The 19,874-nt window shown below is 36.2% G+C and overlaps 1 protein-coding gene across 3 annotated transcripts; it reads right to left on the reverse strand.

Moving 5' to 3' along the window:
* Window positions 1–1,132: 1,132 nt before the first annotated feature.
* Window positions 1,133–18,732, reverse strand: LOC138330367 (double-stranded RNA-specific adenosine deaminase-like). 3 transcript variants are annotated; one of them, XM_069277946.1, is made up of 10 exons: window positions 17,602–18,732; window positions 10,421–12,282; window positions 9,776–9,917; window positions 9,028–9,211; window positions 8,415–8,508; window positions 7,859–8,014; window positions 7,328–7,434; window positions 6,542–6,724; window positions 5,774–6,014; window positions 1,133–5,464 (listed from the first exon to the last, which is right to left on the reverse strand). In XM_069277946.1, exons 1-10 carry the CDS (start codon window positions 17,779–17,781, stop codon window positions 5,233–5,235), a joined length of 3,381 nt encoding a protein of 1,126 aa, XP_069134047.1. In that variant the 5' UTR covers window positions 17,782–18,732; the 3' UTR covers window positions 1,133–5,232. The 3 variants fall into 3 exon arrangements, with proteins under 3 accessions (XP_069134047.1, XP_069134046.1, XP_069134048.1); XM_069277945.1 differs by lacking the exon at window positions 17,602–18,732 and adding an exon at window positions 14,118–14,478; XM_069277947.1 differs by lacking the exon at window positions 17,602–18,732 and adding an exon at window positions 13,681–13,812.
* Between the last annotated feature and the right edge of the window lie 1,142 nt (window positions 18,733–19,874).

The raw sequence follows: 19,874 nt of genomic DNA on the forward strand, positions 1-19,874 counted from the left end.
ATTGTGAAACAGCTAGTACAAACTCGAATTGGTTGTTTTGGTTCTGATATTTCAGGCAAGTCCAAATAAAATAAATTTCTTTAGCAAAAAGAAATGGTTCAAAAACCATTAAAATTACATAGTTTCGTTAGAATACTATTTTCTCTCAACGTCACACTATTTAAAAGGTAAAATGTATCCCAAAATCTTTTAGTTTTTCAATCAATGGTATTTAAAGATGCTCCACCGCCGACAGAGCATTAATGATATTCATCATTCGAACAATAATTTGTGTTTAATTGTGTATATATATGCCTAATTAACACAAAAAATAATATAAAGTCATTTATTTCGCCTTTGGTACATGCGCAATCAGTGCTTCATTTCATATAAAATACAGTGCCACAGAATTTTTTCGGGATGCAATTAATTATTTTTCATATTTTAAACTTGAAGTAAAATAAGAAGCTCAAACTTTTCAATGGCGGTAATGGTGTAAAGTAAGTAACTTTTGTAACAGACGAAAAATACTAAATCGTCTGCTCCTGTTTTTGATAGTGAAAAAATACCATTTTCAGCGGTGGAGCATCTTTAAAACAGTCCAAAAAATGGTCTGATATGACTATTTCAAAAAGTCCATATATGATTTTTTGACCATTATTCTCACATTCCAACTAGAACAGGAGATCTTTGTTATAAAATCTCAAAAACTTTTATGGACCTTTTAAATATCAGTTTTGAGAAATGAAAGCATGCTAGTTAACTTGAGTCTTTAGACTGCATAGATATCAAATGCCAGCTTATTGATACACAAGACCAATTACGTTCAAATACATGTAAACCCTACTGATTCACGCGAAAGTCTACGCTTTTGAGGCCTATATTCTGCCTACCACTTTAATATCCAAATATTCCGATTTCAAGAAAACATCTTTTTCATATTTTTTCTTTCGATTTCGGAAATTTTGATACTGGGTTGGGGCTGCCGTAGCGGCTTCAAAATGCATACCTGCAGACACAAATTTAAAATGTCTGTCAAATATCTGCTGTATTAAGTCTGATGTTTAAAATATCATTTTTTAAAAGTTTATTAGTCTCCACGGATGGATGCATGAACTTTTATATAGGTAGTAAGATAATAAATCAACACCTATTTCAGTTCAGTAGCATAATATTTATTTGCTATTTTATTACAGTAAACAAAACAATATTCATTAACTACATTAAAACAATATCTTTTCAAAACTTATTATTTCATGTCAATTAAAACTACATACGGAGACCGGTCACAACTTGATATCTAATTTATATGTGAAGTGTATTCAATGATCCTTCACATAGACACATAATGCCATCTTTGCATATATTACAGAGTAACCTCCCTTGCATGTAGGTACCATCCATTCTATAGCAACATCTCGGAGTCATTTCCATCAACCTTCGGAAATTTATTTTCAAAGATCAATGGAAATTTCTCTGAGATGATCCAATTGACCATCCATTGTGATGTTATCATTTTGTGAGCAAAACTCACATTGTTTTCTCTAAAGCATGACGTTACGTTACACACATGTAATACCCGCAAGGGCAGATAACTCTGTAATACCTATACGTATATGTCCATATACAGAATAGAAGGTCGAATACAAACCATGCGCAATTTATAAAAAAAATTATAGTCTGGCACAGCCTCAGATAACTGTTGGATATTAAAATAAACATCATCAAAATTATAAAGTCTAACATTAGGCAGCAACTATTCATATAATCAAGGAATATACTCTTCGTATTCCATTTCACATTACACTGACTTATTCTATCTATATCTTCTGTTAGACAGTGACATACAAACAATGAATTGTCAATTAGCGAGTGACCCTCTGTGTGCATTCTGTACAGTTATATTGATCAACAGTTTGTAATACATGTATCAAATTCAACTGGAAATAAGAGATAGTGGGCTAAGAATATCAAGGGGCATTGTTGCATTTGAAACAGTACTAGGGTGTCAAAATAAAACTGCATGGGAAAAACTATTTCCTAGAACATAGTGAAAATTATTATATTTATATAATTACTTCCATTATTACAATCAATTCAGTCCTCAATTTCATGTTTATGAACATTCCTTAACTTTAAGGAATTTCTGAACTTAAAATTCTCCATAGGAAAGCATACAAATTTTAAGGAAGATTTTGATTCCCCAACTTAATATTTTTTCCTTCACATCAGTGAGGGAGTTTAAGTTAATGATTTCTTTTAAGTTAAGGATTGTTCCATCCTCGATACCCCAGGGGTTCCGATCACTTACGATCTCTACTCCCCTGGACTATCTCATAGTGAAATTGAAGGCAGCTCAGCGGAAAACATTTGACCAATCACAGGCTAGCAAAGATTTCCTTTGAAGACTACAGAGAGAGCGACGCCTAACATCAAAGCCACACAGTCAACCACAGTGTACCGTTATACGGCTCTTTTGATGTACATCAAATGACTAAATTACCTGTTCTACTCTGTTGCCTCCAGTTTTACTATGATATAGTCCAGGGGTGTAGAGATTGTAAGTGATCGGAACCACTGGAATATCGAGGATGGGATTGTTCATGAAACTGGACCCAGGCTAACTTTTTCACTAAGTCCTTCATATCTATATATAAATGGATTTTATAATACAAGGAATTTCAACTTTCTGATTTTTAATATCAAACTCCATCCTAAGACTTTGTGTACAAATCATTGAATTGTAGTAAAACATATGGAAATACAGAAACGCAATATGACCTTTTGGTCCCTATTTACATAAACAAAGATTTCCAAGGACCAAGAATTTACAACCAAGTTTATACACATACTGTAGTATGTACCATTACATAAAACACCCTTTCTAACTAACTAGCAAGCAGTATTTGGCAGAATGATAATTTCTAAAAGATATACAAATGTATAATTATAAAATTTGAATTTTCTGATCATTTAAGTATCATCAATTTTTAGACCATTGACATCATACAGTACCAACTAACAAACAAAACATTTCATAGCCTATTCAAGAATGACACAATCAATTACTGTAAACAACCTACTTTCGCGAATACTAAATTTTGCGATTTTCCATCGCAAAACAAGTTTGCGAAGATTAACATTCGCGGATTTTTAAATTGGATGGAAATTCCTTTCAATATATACAGTATGGTGCATGTCTATATTTGAGGAAATTAACTTTCGCAAATTAACTCTGATCGCTAAAATTCGTGAAAATTTGCGGAAGTAAAGTAAGTTTACAGTAACCATGATTGTCTGTATGACAATTGAATTTAAACCAATTAAAATTTGAACGTTAAATTCAAAATTTCAATTTACAAACATTTTAGTACAGAAAGCAATAATTTTCTCTCATACTTATGAGTGTATACTACTGGCTGACATGCAATACAATTTTGGGATATTACTGCGCCAACAAAAATGATATTTTTTCTGAATGCCAAATTCAGAAACCAGGTTGGTGTAATTGTAAAGAATACATACAGTAGGATTTACATTAGAAATATTGCACAATTTTCATGTGTGGAGAACTGGTTCGCAGTCACAGTTTTTTTTTTGGAACTCAAACAAATCAGAATCTGCAATATTAACATCTAGGTATGATCAGAGAAAAATACTCTTTCATGTGTCGATATGAAATATAAGGATATCCTACCCTAGGGATCACAAAGTATTGTAAAACTGTCCACAAACCTTGAGTATTAATAATTAAGGTACTACATTTTGTGACCCTCGGATAGAATATCTCTATATCAGGGGTTTGTGTCCAATATCAGGTGATACCTGACACTTTTTGCCGGTTAAACCTAGATGTGGTACCGCCTGATTTGGGCTAAATTACACTAGATAGGATACAGATAGTATAGAAAAGTACCCCCTGAAATTTTAATTGTACCGCCCCTCCTGAACGATAATACGCCCCCTGCTATATCCTTCTTATCCACATATAAAAGAGGTTTTGTCATACATTGACATATGAAAAAGTCTTGTTCTCATAATAAACTGCATATTTACATATAAACAAACTGTTTCTATGTTGTATTTAGTAATTTCTAAGTAATGGTAGGTGTAAACTGCATTGTATTACACTTAAACACATTTTATAACAAATGCATGATATTTAGATAATACGCAGAACCTTCCATCCCTGATCAAGGTTCATATCAGATGTTTAAGCAAGTGCAAAACAAACTACGCTTCAAACAAAGTCAGAAGTTCATTATATCCGTATTCTACTGTATCAACAGTTTGAGCTACTAAATTTGACCCAATACTATAAGCACCCTGCCCTCTTTTTGAGGGCTCAATTTCACTTATGTTGACTTACAATACAGACGGAAACTATGAAAATGTAAAGATTTCTCTATTTGATTTCTTCAGTAAATTGATAAATGGCTAACACTGTACAATAACTTTGTGAAATATTAGCCCAAATTTGCACACCTTTATTTTTTTTTCCATTTTTAATCACCCCTGGTGCTAATTGGGTCAAATATGGTAACTACTTTACAAATGGGTGATCTTAATAATAATGGGTTTTTTTCATTAATAAGAACAAAAATAAGAACAGGCTTAAGTTTATAACTGAATAACATACATTTTTATTAAAAACTTTTTTAAAGTTTAAAAAGCACCAGTTTGTATCAGCTAATGATTTTCATCAAAACTTTTTGTCACAACTTTTAAAGCCGTGAAATAAAATGTTCAGTGAATCTCCTTTAATATAACAACATAGAATTATGTTCATGTTCCATGAGGTCATACATATATGAACCATATATATGCTGGCATCAAAATCAATCATGTACTAATCCGACAGCTATATATCGGTACATTTAACTGCAAGTAATTTCACACTAAATTACTTTTGTATAAACCAAGAATTTCTCTCTGGTTTGGTAACCATAGGTAACTTATTGGAACTCTTCATGATCCATGGATTGGTTGCTGGTGATAATGGTAAATCACTGGTTCGGTAACCATGAGTTCAATACTCAAACTTCTGACATTACTAGTTAGGTAACCATGGCAACACAACACTAAATCAGTAACTATTGGTTACTCACTAAAAATGTTTACAATTGGTTGTTCTGGAAAGTTTTGATAACCATATGCATGGTTAGTCACATGTATAGTTACCATGGTAACTGACTGGATCTGTTACCATGGGTTACCAGGTCACTTTCCACGAATCCTGGAATTTCATAGAAATCAGCTAAACATTTCTTCCTCTATTGGTTTCGATACCCAGGTACCGTAACTGTTCTCGGACATTTTCTGCAACATAAGCTTCCTCGCTTGTTGGAAGTCTGTGGCAGCCATTTTGGCCTGATTGTATGTTTTGAATTGTAACAACTCCTGTTGTCCAAACTTTTGGCACACTTGTTTAAAACTGTCATACAAGTTCTTCTTGGTACAGCGAGAGAAAAAGGCTTTCTCGATGCTGAAAAAAAATTTAAGAAAGTTAGGAAAACATAATCAAGTCGTATTTCAAAGATTTGATTAATGCTTTAGTAATGTAAATTTTCCACGTAATCTTATATGTACATGACCTTCACCTATGACCTTTAACTGCCAAAATATGACCTCTGACCCTTACTTTATGTAACACAGTCCAGTTTTCCACTGTTATTTTATATGTTGATGACCATAACCTATGACACCCAAAATATAACCTTTGACCTCTGACAGACGAAATATAACCTATGACCTCTTGACACCAAAAATATAACCTTTGACCTCCGACCCTTACCTTGTGTAACATAGTCCCTGCGTTCCGTCTGTAACCTCGGGTTTATCATCTCCATAGCACCAGTTGATGCTGAGAGCCTTGGTTTTCTGTGTCTCACGCGACGGCTCGACAGCGGTGACCCGTCCTAACCAGGGATGATTTAACTGGTACCCCTGTGGTAGCGTTGTGTTGATGTCCACATCGCCACGGTTCACGCGGCAACACACAGCACGGGCCAGATGTCCAGGGTCAAAGAGGAACCCTGTCAAACAATGAACATCCATGCTTATCATATACATTGTAATTATTTTGCATATAATTATATTTCCTTTCCGATTTCTTCCCTCTTCTCTGAAAAATTAGTACAATTCTATGCAGTTGCATGAACAATTTTTAGTTTGCAACTCCTCATGAGATTATGGCAAATGACATGCTATTAGGTCATCTGGCCCAAAGGGCTGATGAGCTTATGCCATCTCGCGGTATGTGTTGTCTGTCTATCTGCCCATCAACATTTCATTTAAATTGCTACTTTAGTCATAAAGTAGTAGAGAAGATTTTTACCAAATTTGGTAAGAAATATCCTTAAGAGAAGGGTATAAGATTATGCGTAAATAGTGACACTGATATAAACCCATGATGTTGAAGGGGCGGCACCCAATAAGGGGAATACTGAATTCCTTTAGATCAGTTCTAGTCATAAAGCAGTAGCTGGATTTGGTCAGAGACAATCTTGGAGGAAGGGGATCATATTTTGCATCAATGGCAAATTCTTTTAAAATCACTTACCAAGTGTTAGAGAATCCAGATAAACCGGCTCCAGGAAGTGACTGAGAAGCGCCCCCTGCATGCCGACAACATTCCACCGACAAATCTTGTCAGTACAGGACATGGTCCGTAATCTCTCTCCCCTCTGGATGCCGTCAAATGTCTGAACTGTAAAGTCTGGCTCTACTGGAATGGTGCCCTCTCCTATAGGATACAGGTGAAATAATAGTAATAAACATTTAAATATCTCAAAGATATTCCATCGCTGACAAATGGTATTTTTTCTCTATCAAAATCCGGACCAGGCGAATTAGTATCTTTCTTCAGTTACAAAAGTTACTTACTTAACACCATTACCATCATTGAAATGTTTGAGTTTTTTATTTCACTTCAAGATAAAAATATTAAAAATAATAATTGTGTCCTGAAAAAAATTCCATAGCACTTTGTCCTTTATGGAATGAGGTACTGGTTGTGCATGTACCAAAAGCAAAATAAGCGATTTTATATGTATTTGCCTGTTAGACACATATATACACAATTTAACACCAATTATTGTTAAATGATCAGTATTGTTTAGGCTCTGTTGGTGGTAGAACATCTTTAATTTTCACAAGGCCAGGAAAGTGAACCTGTATGTACAATATCTAATGTTAAAATCAACAGTTGTAAAATAATAATGCAACCTGTAGCTTTAATTCATTACAAGGATTATTGCCACCAAGTTTCATTGTAATCCCTCCAGTAGTTTAGGAAGAGTAGCTTTTAAAATTGTTTTGTAACTAAGGGGCATAACTCTGAGCTTACCTCCTTCCATCTTGGTACGCAGCAGTCCCTGTACTTGACTGGTAAATGTGGGATGGTGGGTCCGATCCTTCAACGTCTCCAGCGGAGTATTATTGGAGGCAGAATCCCTGAAGAAATAAGATATTTTACTTTGTTTGTACAGTAAAACACAGTTATAACGAACCTCTGGGCCCAATGAAATCATTTGTTATAAACATGGTTCATTACACACATAATACAAACATATTATAGTAACATTGGCAAGGAATGAAAATTACAGTGATATAACGATAAATTTGTTTAAAAGCATTTTCGTTAAACACATTTTACTGTAACACAATTATCCATTCTAATAAACAAACATGTCAATAAATTAACTTCATTGAAAAAAGAAGTGTGTGCACGTACATTTTTATATTGACAAATTAAAATGGTTCATATCACAATTACCGAAAACTGATAATTTTTAGTCACTTTGTAAATGTAATGATGAGTGTAGTTTGTACTGTTGTGAACAGAAATGATAAGGTGTCATCAAAGGGAGATAATTACCTTGGAGAGAAGAGTGCCCCATCCCCACAGGGTGCAGTTGAGATATAGAGGTGGAATGTAATTCCATCTCTAATCTTCAACTTTCCAGAGGCTGACTTCACGAAGAAACCATTAGGGCCATTGGGTTCGTAGGTCAACAACTTTTTGTAGAGGAACCTGAAAAAATACAAAATGTGTTTAATAATTATACGATTCACAAGAGGATAAGAAGCAATATCTTCAAAACATGTAGATTAATTATCAAGGAAAAGCTTTTCCATATATGGAAGATGATCTCTATCTCATCTTCTATAATAATAAAACTATCTCATCTTCTATAATAAATCACTCTTGTCCAAATGACAGCAAGCACAGGGACATCTTTCAGAGAAAACAGCAGAGTTTGGCCAAGGGAGACTACTCCATACATTTTCACATCAGATCTTTGAATCAAAGCCAAAGTCATGCACACAACCAGCCTTACCCACTGTACTTCCAAAGGTTGATTATGTGTCACAATAGTAACACATATACTCTAATATTCACTTATAGCCAGATGGCTGTCTCTCCAACGTACCTAATGAAGCCCCGTCGAGTGATGATTTCAGCGTGAGAGTCGTTGACCGTGTTTCCTTCCAGACTCAGCTGCTGCCCCGTTATACATCTGTTACCTATAAATTTAGCGACACAAGAGTTTATATGTTGACAGAGTATAGAACAAAAATCAAAGGTAAAAAGGTCAGATTAGATAATTAATTCACACGTCAAAGCATTTGTTTTCAGATATTTATCTCATACAAGTATAAAGAAAGTTTCCAACTGGTACAATGAAGACTACATGTAGGTAAAAGGTTGAAATACAATCCTTAACACATCTGTTGCTATGGATATAACCTGCCTTGCTGGGCTAAAGGTCAATGATATACGAGTCAAGGTCATTGAATGGCAGCTTGTATAAACACACCTGTTCCTTTACAGATATATGTAAATGTCAAAAAAATCTTCAATTTTTATTCACATACACCCGTTGCTATGGATATACTTGTGTGAAGGACTGAAGGTCATAGGTCAAAGATAATGACTTTATTATTCGCATACACCAGTTGCTATGGATATGCCTGTGTGAAAGACTGAAGGTCAAAGACCAAGTTCAGAGGTCAAAGATATATGATTTAATTTTTCACACATACCTGATCCTATCGATATCACAGTGCCCAGGTCGGCCTCGGATGTTTTCATCACAAGTCCAGCAATGACCTTACGGCCGGCGAAGTTGTCCGCGATGGTGGCCACTAGGGAGTTAAAGTGCTGGTGAGTAAGGGCAGCGACCCGGTCAAAGTGGGTCATCTGTGACGCTGGCACCATATTCTTTGTCTGTAATTAACAAACCTCGTTAAAACAATGGCAAGTCTGTTGAAATATACATTCTTAAACCAGTCTATAAAGACCACCCAGGGGACCAAGAAAAGACAAGTGGTCACAGAGCACATTCTTTTGAAATTTAGGACCCTGAGAAAGTGGTCTTATGAAACAAGTGGTCTTTATACAGAGGTGGTCGTTATACAGAGATGGTTGCTAAGGCAGGTTCTACTGTGTTTGATATCAGACAGACAATTACTGGGTTTTTTGTATAACAAATTGATGAATTCTGAAGTATAAATTGAGAAGATAAAGTTCATTATTTGGATATATTTTTAAATAGAATAATTTGAGAAGGCAATTCACTTGTAGAAAATGCTCTACAAAATCAAGTCTTCTATGAAATGACAATGAAATACTTCTTTACTTTATTTATTGTAAACCATTCAGGAAACCATTGTACTGGTGTATATTATATAATTACTAAAATATTGCAAAAGCAGCTATAGACGTTATTAGGCTTTAAATATTTAAGGCTATTGTATATTGCAGATTTTGTGTTGAACAATATATACTCACAGGAATTTTTTCAGTGTTATATTTCCCTTCCACAATCAGGGCTCGCAGTGCCATGTCTGCTGCTTCTTTTCTGCCATCTTTTTTGTTGGTACAAGTCACTGTCGACAGCTGTTCATTTCCCATAAACACACCCATCACAAACCTGTCAAATAATTAAATCATGACAAAGAAAGATAAAACTCAGCATTGGACAATTTGACAGGCTTTTCATCAACATGAATATAAACGGTTTTTTTAATTTGAAAAAAAAAAAAAATTAATGTTGAACATTGATTATGAAGTGAATCAGTACCAGGTAATAGTAAATCTCCTTCTGGGATTTTCACTGTTACTTATCAAAGAAAAACAAAATTGAGAAAAACATTGAATTAAAATTAACGTGGCGGTGCATATTTCTTAGAAATCAACATCAAATTTGTTTTTATTGCATAATAGGTATTGGGTAATACATGTATATGTATCAATCATTTTTTATCTAGATTAATGTCATATAACAGTTTAATATTGATTTCTGGGAAAATAGGGAATGATTCGTTTTTGAAAACACAGTATACACACTACGCGTAGTGTAGACTATAAATTGGGTTTCATACCGTAATTATAAGCTGGTTTTTTATTTTTAAACTTAACCATGCCTAGACCTACTTTGGACGATGTGAGGGGCCTGACTGGCGGATGACCTCAATCCTGGCTACTTTGTGTCTAGACTGGGCATACTCCATCAATGCGCTGACTGGATTTTTATTGACGGCGGCAAAACTTTCCGTGGAGAAGTCGAGACTGTGGCTTTTTGGTCCTGACAGTGAAGGAAGATTGGTAGAGTTTCCCATCACTGGTAAGGAATGTGGTTGTTGACTTTGAAATCTAAACATTTCTTGACTAGAGTTACCTCCCTTCCCAGCAAACAGAGGAGATGGTTTTGCACTTTGAGAACCACTAGCGCTTAAGAGTTTCTGCATGCCTGCATTTGCAAGGCCTGAATTTACTGGAGAACTGGAATCCCTCAAGGGGGAAATTTCAGTCTGTTTGAGTTGCTGACGAACTATCTCTAATGGTGCTTTCGGGAGTGTAAAGCTCTCAGACGAGCTCTGTGGTCTGGGCTCTCTCGAAGGCACAGGCCCTTGCTGAGCTCTGGACTGCTGGAACGATGATTGCTGTAACGATGATTCTGGTGATGTGTAAAGTGATGATGAGGTAACAGATGAATATTGTGACGAAGATGATGGAAGTGATGAATGTGGTGATGATGCTGAAGATGTTCTTAGTTGAGACGAATCTGACTGCGATATTTTCATCAATCTAGATATAAGAGAGTTTGTTTGAACTCCTTGCGTTGGTTGAGTACATCTTACTGGTGCTGGTGCTAAACTCCCTGTACTCCTTGGAGCAAACAAGCTTTGCATACGAGGTGCTACATTTACATCTGAACCACCAGTCATAGTGGCATGGATTACCACTGGATTACTTGCTAAGGTTGGTCGTGCCATTCGACCTAAAATCTCGAATGGACTAAGAGGTTTTTCGGTTGACTGAACTCGTGCCGGTGGTGGATTCAGATTTGGTTTGTTTGAGCCAATTTGAATTTGTTCCTGGTCACCATGGGTTACTAACTTATCTCTAATATACTCCTCACCTTTCTTACTTAACAGATACACACCGTCCTGATCACTTACATACTTCAGCTTTTTTGCATCTAGACAAATTTCCTGGACTTTTTCCGGAGTCATTTTCATCCTATGGACTAAAACAAAACTTTTTGCCATAAACATGGGGCATCTAAGTAGAGTTTGTAATAATTTGTCAACATCTGAGAAAACTGTTGTGGGCTCGGCTTTCACTTCAGTTACCGTACGATTCAGAACCACATCCTGACTTAACATAACAGTATCAACAGCACTTTCTGTCGAGTTGAGATTTTCCGTTATGTTTGCCGCTGAAGGTTCATCATCAATTTTACTGATGTTTTCTTCACTACAACTATCAATGACCATCGCGCATTCATTGTCATCAGCCTCTGATTTAACTTCTACTTTCACTTTCAAACTGTCCGTATCAGAAGCACAACCCCCTTGACTTCTATCGTTACCTAGAGGCCAAGATGTTTCAAGGTGTCCTGGGGTCACTGTAAACTCTTGCTGCCTCGGATCAAGAAATTGCTCAGATAGACTGACCGTGTCATGCATCGATGGTTCCTCTAGTTTGATATGCATATCACTGACATGCGCGACATGAGAATCAAACTGCGTCTGGTGGAATGTAGACTGATTAGTCACATCCATCCCAGAAGTTTGTTGTTGTACCATCGCCCACATCACCGGCTGTTTACACACTTGGAGTATCTGGCCATTGCCCGACATCCAATATAACACAGGGTTCACCTCTGAAGATGTGTTCAATCCAAGTGCCTTGGCAATATCTACAGTTTTGACTGGAGTCTCCTGTTTATGTAGAAATGTCAGAACAGCTCTCACAGAATCTGGATCCACTCCTCTACTGTTCTTGAAAGTCTGTAACAAATAGAATTATAGTAGCAAGAAAGAAATTGAAAACACAAAATATGGTCCTATATGTACTGTGTATACAGCTGATTATCCATAAAGAAACCTGATCTTATAAATCTGAACTCCTAATAAATCTAATATCACGGTTGAATGAGTTGATATATTTTTCAATGATGATTAAAATCAAATTACTAAAATTAGAGTGTATTGTGTGTGCTCATGCACTTCATGTGAAAGTCCCACTACATTACTGAAACAAAAATAAAAAGTTTCTTAAAAACAATTACACTTTTACAATGCATATAAGGGCTTTTTCTCAGTGCTTTGGGAATGGGGCCTGTGGATTTGAATTAGGGAACACGGTGCACCAAAACCAAGATTTGTGAAAATTATGAAATATGAAATAAAGCAAAACAAATACGATTTTTTATTTCCAGTGTAGTTTATGTACTTTTCTGAAGCTAATTCACAAATATTTAAAGTCTTAACCATGAAAATATGTTCATGCAATATTTTGGATAGTTTTCAAGAAATGTTGATTTTGGCAAATTTTAGGCTTGAATTGGGAAAAATTTAGAGGTTTTGCCATGGGAAATGGGGCCGAAAAATCAGCCCCCAAAAAAACCTGCATGTATGTATATTGATGAAATTTATATTCACTGACCTAAGATGAGGTTGCAACTTACAACACCAAACAAATGCAAAATTCCCTGTATTTTCTAGATAGATTAACAATGAAGAATCATTTAGCTGTCTGGCACAGTTGTAGTAAACTAATCTATAACACACTGTAATTAGCAAAACAGCAACTGACATAAAAAGGCTTGCATTATGATAAGTGTAATATTGATGGTAAGCTAAAAAAAATTGTGACTCCACAAATTTTCGATCTCGTTTTACATTTTTAATTTGAAAATTAATATCTTTTTCAGAAAGGTAAGGGGGCGCCAACTTTAAATTGGGGTAACTAATTAATCATTTTGGTCAAATCGATTTAATTCATTATATGGACATAATCAGCACTATGGGCATACAGTCAAACAAAACATTAGCTTTCATTAGATACATTGGAAAATTCTACACAGTAAGCATACCTGTATCACACTTATATCTGTATTGAATATACCCAATTTTTAAGGCTTCAATTGTAAATCACAGAACATGTTCAAACATGAAGATATGGGGACCAAAAAAAACTGGGGTGGATTGTGTTTAACAAAGAAGTGATACATTAAAATGCTAAAAAATGTACACATTCTACACTAAAACTGTACTAGCATTTGGTTTCCGGCACATTAATTTCCTGTCAATGTGTCAGGATATGATATTTGGTATTTATACAAATATTTATATTATAATGGTATTCATATTTAAAAAAAAAAAATAATTAACATGTTATCTTACCATTGTTTTGCAGTAATCAACATTCGCAAACCAATATTTAAATACATGCATTAATTCCAGTATGAACAATTTTTTAGTTGATTCAACTTACGAGTGACATCAAACTAGACAGGTTACCGAGTAATTTAATGAATTAACCCAACAGGTAAATCATATATATAGGTCTTGGTTGAGTAATTTGCATATTAAATGGAATGCTAAGGTGTGCAGTTTTATTTTTAAAAATAACTATTACTCATCATTCACCTTTTGAGGAAAACTAGGTGAATGTACAAAAATTCAAAATGTCACACACAGACATATCAATTTACCAAAAACCCAATATTACCAATTATGCTTGACAAACAAAATCGAAAACCGAAACCGAAACTAGAGTTTGGTATTCCCTCTTGGAAATAACCTATGACGAAATAGTCCCCCTGATGAATATTAATTACTTTTCTATTTTGAGCGTTAAATCCACGTTTGAGGCCGCGAATAAGTCCTCTCCCTCGTGCCCTTCCTCGTCCTCTTCCCCTCCACCCCCCCTCGTGCTGTCGATTCCTCTGCATCACAGAAAAGTTGACTGAGTGCGACTGCCGGTCGCGAGCATCCTGCATTTGCCAAACTGGTGGAACATTTTGTATTTTCTTAATTATTCCCTGTCTCTGTAGTTTATATAACTCCACATTCAGATCCTTTTTCTTTCCACGAATGGCGCACAGGAGGTCTGCTGTATGACATGTCTGGTTCTTCTGTGTCTTAATGTGCTGCAAGATTCTAGTTACCACATTATTGTTGTCCGCCATATTGGTTAATCGACCACGTGACTTTTTGATGGCAAGCCTCTCGCAGTTTCCCGCAACCCATGGCCAGCTACTTTCGCTTTCGATTTCGAAACGTGACAGCAATTTCATCAAAATAACTTATTTGTTTTAGAAAACAAGGTGAATGTTAAGTCTTATACCTTTAATGACATACTGCGTTTCCGGAATAGAAATTAAACTGTACATTGTACATGTATTTTCAGAGACGCATACATGTACGTATCTATGTAAATATCTGATATTTGTATTAATATCGTAACAGTTACAACTACACATGTGGCAACACCAGATCCCGACATGGGCCGTTTTCGATTATATGGTTTGACTGGTGCGACCTAGTGGTTCGTTTATTTAGTAAAGACGGACCTGATGATTTTATATTGTTTTCAGACGAGCCTTGACAAAGCCCTCACAGGCCTGAATCAAAAACTGCAGGTCCGCCAGGATTTATACATGTACTTGAAATAATGGCTTTAAACGAAAACGGCCCGGGTCTCCAACCAAGTTAGGGTCGGTCCGAAATCCAAGATGGCCATCTTGAAACATATTTTGAACTTCTACTCAAGTTCTACTGGTGCAATTTAGCTGAAAATTATCTGAAATTATCCTGACATGGTCCCATGGGTCCCGACCAAGTGAATCCAAGATAATTAACTGCCACAGCCGCCATCTTGAAAACTGATTTTGAACTTCTACTCAAGTTCTACTGGTCAAAGTTACCTGAAATGATCCTAACATGGTTTCGATTAGTCCGCTAAACCTGCCTATATTATTATGCTTTTTTTTTTTTTTTTTTGCCTAATTAGGCAAAAAAAAAAAAAAAAATTAAAAAAGCCTAATAATATAGGCAGGTTTAGCGGACTAGGTTTCGATCTGCATTGCAATGTTATTATTTTTTGGGTTGATCGAAAATCCAAGATGGCCCCCACAGCCGCCATCTTGAAAACAGATTACATGTTTTCTCAAGTTCAACGTTAACTTGTCTAACTTGGTTGAAACTTGTCTGAAATGATTCTGACATGGTCCCGACCTACATTGACATAATGATATTATTATTCGGGTTGATCCGAAATCCAAAATGCCTGACACAGTCGTCTTATAACTACAGATTTTGAGCTTCTTCTCAAGTTCTACTTGTATTATTTGCTCGACTAAAAACATTTAGGCTCATCACTTGTAATTTTTCCCGAGGGACTTTTTAATGCAAATGTATCAATAGCGAACCGACTCTCTTTTTATTTATGTGTCCAGTATGATTTGGGAGATTGTGGTATAAATCGCAGCATCTCAGAGAAATTTTAAACAATCTACGGTAATTAGATATCTAATTAATCACAACATTTCCGAAATGTTGCGGTAGAATATTTAACAAATCGATTTCTGATGATTGCCGGGAATTTCTCTGATATGTTACGACTGGCTGCGGTATATGTCTATGTGTGTCTCCTTGTGATAGCGCTATCTCACCTAGTTATCCTGGACATGCATTGATGACCAGGACGCAGGGACATGAGAATTAGAGACCATGCGTTGTATATATATAAAAATATTATTTGAATGTACAAACTAACGTCTTAAATCAAACGTGTTAATGTTCCTGTATTCGGTAAATTGTACTTCATATAAATCTCTATCAAATGTAGTGATATGGAACACCAATATCTGAAAATATAGTTCACTAGTTTTAGTATAGATCTAAAGTTATGCAAACTACTGTGTTCTATGTGTAGCTGAACAATGAATACGTTGGTGTAGAAATTAAAGCCTTAACATTCCGTATATAGTCGCCTCTGGCAATCATTTAATTCCAGCAGCAGGCACATGTTATAAAATATTGTGGTATGAAATAAGGAGATAGAGACCTCCGTGTCGGTGGCAGATGCAAGGAACGCTTATTTAATTCCCTTCTTTGTTCTTTATCTGTTGTCAGCTGGTACCCCCCCCCCCCCCACCACAACCATCCCCTCCGATCATCTATAAATTAGTCTATATACATATATACATAAATATGATTGTATCAAGCTAGTACAAATTTGAGATTCTTTGGCATGTCACGTGTACATGAACGGAAGAATGTGGTGATTATGATATTATATGTTCGAAATTCCACAGAGAGATCCTAACCCCGATTTGATTGCTTCCGAATTCTGTTGCAAATATTTCCAAAGTAAACACGAACACCTTCAAAAAGTTCGTAATCTTTGCTAACATACGCGGTATGCTTAAGATGCCGATTACATAACGCTTGATATTAAAAGCCCCCGCGCATATGCGCGTGCGTTGGGCGTGCTACGCTTTTTGATACATCTAAAACAACACATGTAATGGTTCAAACTCAACTTATTAATCGACCCTGTCCGTTTTACTAAATAGCATGTCTCGCGAGACAACGTCTATTGAGAAATTACGAGATCTACATGTACCACACCCATGTGCACTAAATGTCGCGTGCACTGTAGCACGTGCAAATTTGTTTTAAAACAGGTGTAACGAAGCTCATCCTTCACAAGTAGGCATCTACATGTATTTCATCAAGATTTTATCCCTGGAGAACTAAAGCCATTTTTTCATTAGGAGATTCTTTAAAATGTAGATTTAGCCAATAAGCCAGTGTGTTTAGAAGAGTCATACGGGTTGCTAGCATTGAGGAGGGGGGGTCTCTTTCCTAGCGAGTAGGGAATCCCGAAGTTGAATGTGTAGGCGTGCGGGGGTGTATAACTGTATGCAGACAATCTGTTATATTCTTGAAGATGGCACCATAGACAATAATTATAAATATGAGTTTAATATGTTTCCCAAACTGGGAGTTTTCTACTAAGGTATTTTATCAATGACGTAATAACAATTTGACAGTGTTATTTACTGGTTGCTTATCGTGTGTTTTAAACACGGCCAGATAAAATCAGAGTGGTTGGTTGACAAAACTATTTTGTATATTTTGAAGAATTTGGCTGTGGAACAAGACGAGAGAAAATAACGTTGTGTGTATTCATAAACATCTCCCCATAACGAGCGTCTTATCAAGCTAGCTTACATAGTTACCTTCAATGAATGATAAAACGATACAGATTATTTACAAAAAAATACACAAAATGGTTATAAATTTTCCACTTACGTCAATCGTCAAACTTTTTCTATTTCTCCTTTTTCTTGTTCTCCTCCTCTTTTTTCCTCCGTCCTCACCCATTTCCTTCGTAATTTTCTGTCCTACGATGCACGCTATAGGAGATATGCTGGGCACATGTATTGTCCTAAATGTAGCATGACGTGTTGATTCTGTTATAGATGCAAGCATAAGTGTCAAAATCTAACTTTACCGGTATGGTCCTAGACTTTACCGATACTGTCCTACAATTTACCGGTCCTACACTAACGGTACTGTCCTACAGTATACCGGCATTGTCCTCCGATAGTGACCTACACTGTATCGGTATGGTCCTACACTGTACCGGTATGGTCCTACAATTTACCGGTATTGTCTTACACTGTATCGGATTTGTCCTGCGGTATTGTCCTACAGCTATACCGCTATTATCATACACTCTACTACGGTATTATCCTCCGCACGGAATTATCCTAAACTGTACCGATATGGTCCTACATTTGATTATTTTCAGTATCCAGGTAGAGTCCTTTTCTAATGGTCTTGGTTTTCATATTGTTCCGTTGACCCTATATAGACTGGATTTAACTTTGATATCTGACCTTGACCTTGGTATATGATACCGACTGTATTCTAGAACCCGTCGTGCACCACATGCGCAAAGAATATCCCAATTTCTCCTTTTTTATATTTTCTTGTAGGTCGATGATTTATTCTCCCACCTTTAACGATATAATCCAGAGTTTTTCATGTTTACAATCCTAGATAGGTGTACTTGGTTTTTCTTTTTATGACGCTGTACTTTTCGTTGTTTTTAACGCGCTAATTAAGTGAGTCCTTTTCGTGCCCATATTTTGTAAATTAATGCGTCTTTGAGATGCCTTTAAAGTTCCTACTTTGTCCTTTTGTGCAGAATATTTAGTCCTTCACTTGTGATACTTTTTTGTCCTTTGCTTTCACTATGTCCTTTTAGCGGGCACCTGTTTTGTCCTTTCTGGGTATATTTCGTCCGTCCACGTTCCCCACTAGAGCCAATATCAATGTTTACAGTTTCCATCAGTTTATGTACGCATTAGGCTAGAGTAGGGGTTCAACACGCGCCCCAGATCAGCGGGGAATTATGCGATAATTAAGACGCGCTATCTCCTTGAAATTGTTTCCCCCTCTCTTACAACAGCTTTAACTACCATATAGGCCAACAGCTATCAACCCTATCAAATTATATATTTAAACTTATAATCTCACGTGCATTATTTACGTAACATAACAGTGCACGCGCATTTACCCTGTTGATCCTAGCGATGTTCGCGCGAGGCATACCGTAGTGTTATGTGGCCAATATTGAGATATTGAATTTCAGAAGTGGCGTTCTAATTGGTGAGTCGTGCTCGGTTACCGGAGAGGGAGCGGAATCGGGGTTTAAAAATACTATGTGAAACGAGGCAGACACAGCTACTGATTACAAAAGAATCCAGTTAAATTAAATGTACTTAACCTCCCGATGTTAAATACAGACCAGAGAAATTAGGACTCACTCTGGAACGGGATATGGCCCATGGACACACGGGGATCGAGCTAGAGGATTTTAGAGTATGAAACGATGCAGGTGGTAAACGAGGGCGATATGAATATGTGTAAATGGGGAATGTAGAAATATATATTGATGAGGAATGCGACTTAGCTTTAGGTGTGATAGAGGAGGGGGACGAATGGTTGGGATGGAGAGAGAAAAGTGAGGGTCTCGGGGGTCGACAAGGAATTTCAAATTCAGTCGAAGTTGTTTAATTGATGAGTCCCTAGCATAGACAAATCATAATAGACTATGGCACATAAAAGTGTAATATGGAAGAATCAATGTGGGGTCCGATGGGTTGGTCCACAGGGACCTGACAAGATTTTATAACAAACAGTATATATCTATGTATAGGTCTATTGTATCGATACTGGAATTTTTACGAGCGCTTAATTTGCGTGAATAAAGTCGCCCCGCAAATGATTCAAGCACACAAGTAAGCAGAAACACAGGCTTTTAAATCTATAGATATTACATGTATATATAGAGAAAACTAAACTATCGAGTCAAAAGACTGTGATAGAACCATAGGATTCCAAATCAGTATTTCGACATAGACACGCTTTCGTGTCGAGACCCTGTGCAAATACAATAGAGTAGCAGTGTTGACCTGACAACTTCTCATACGTGCATGACAAAACCCTTACTGTCAAAGCTAACAATAACTATGTTGCCATATACATGTACTAAATTTTTTTTTTCAGTGGTCGCA

Source organism: Argopecten irradians, chromosome 8 (assembly GCF_041381155.1).
Source record: "Argopecten irradians isolate NY chromosome 8, Ai_NY, whole genome shotgun sequence".
In the NCBI taxonomy this organism is placed as follows: Eukaryota; Metazoa; Mollusca; class Bivalvia; order Pectinida; family Pectinidae; genus Argopecten; species Argopecten irradians.

Coding starts and splice junctions, on each gene's coding strand:
- LOC138330367 (XM_069277945.1), bottom strand. CDS start 14,468: ATGGCGGACAACAATAATGTGGTAACTAGAATCTTGCAGCACATTAAG. Junction 9,212..9,775: donor ATAACACTGAAAAAATTCCT/GTGAGTATATAT, acceptor TGTTAATTACAG/ACAAAGAATATGGTGCCAGC. Junction 6,725..7,327: donor GCGTACCAAGATGGAAGGAG/GTAAGCTCAGAG, acceptor TGTATCCTATAG/GAGAGGGCACCATTCCAGTA.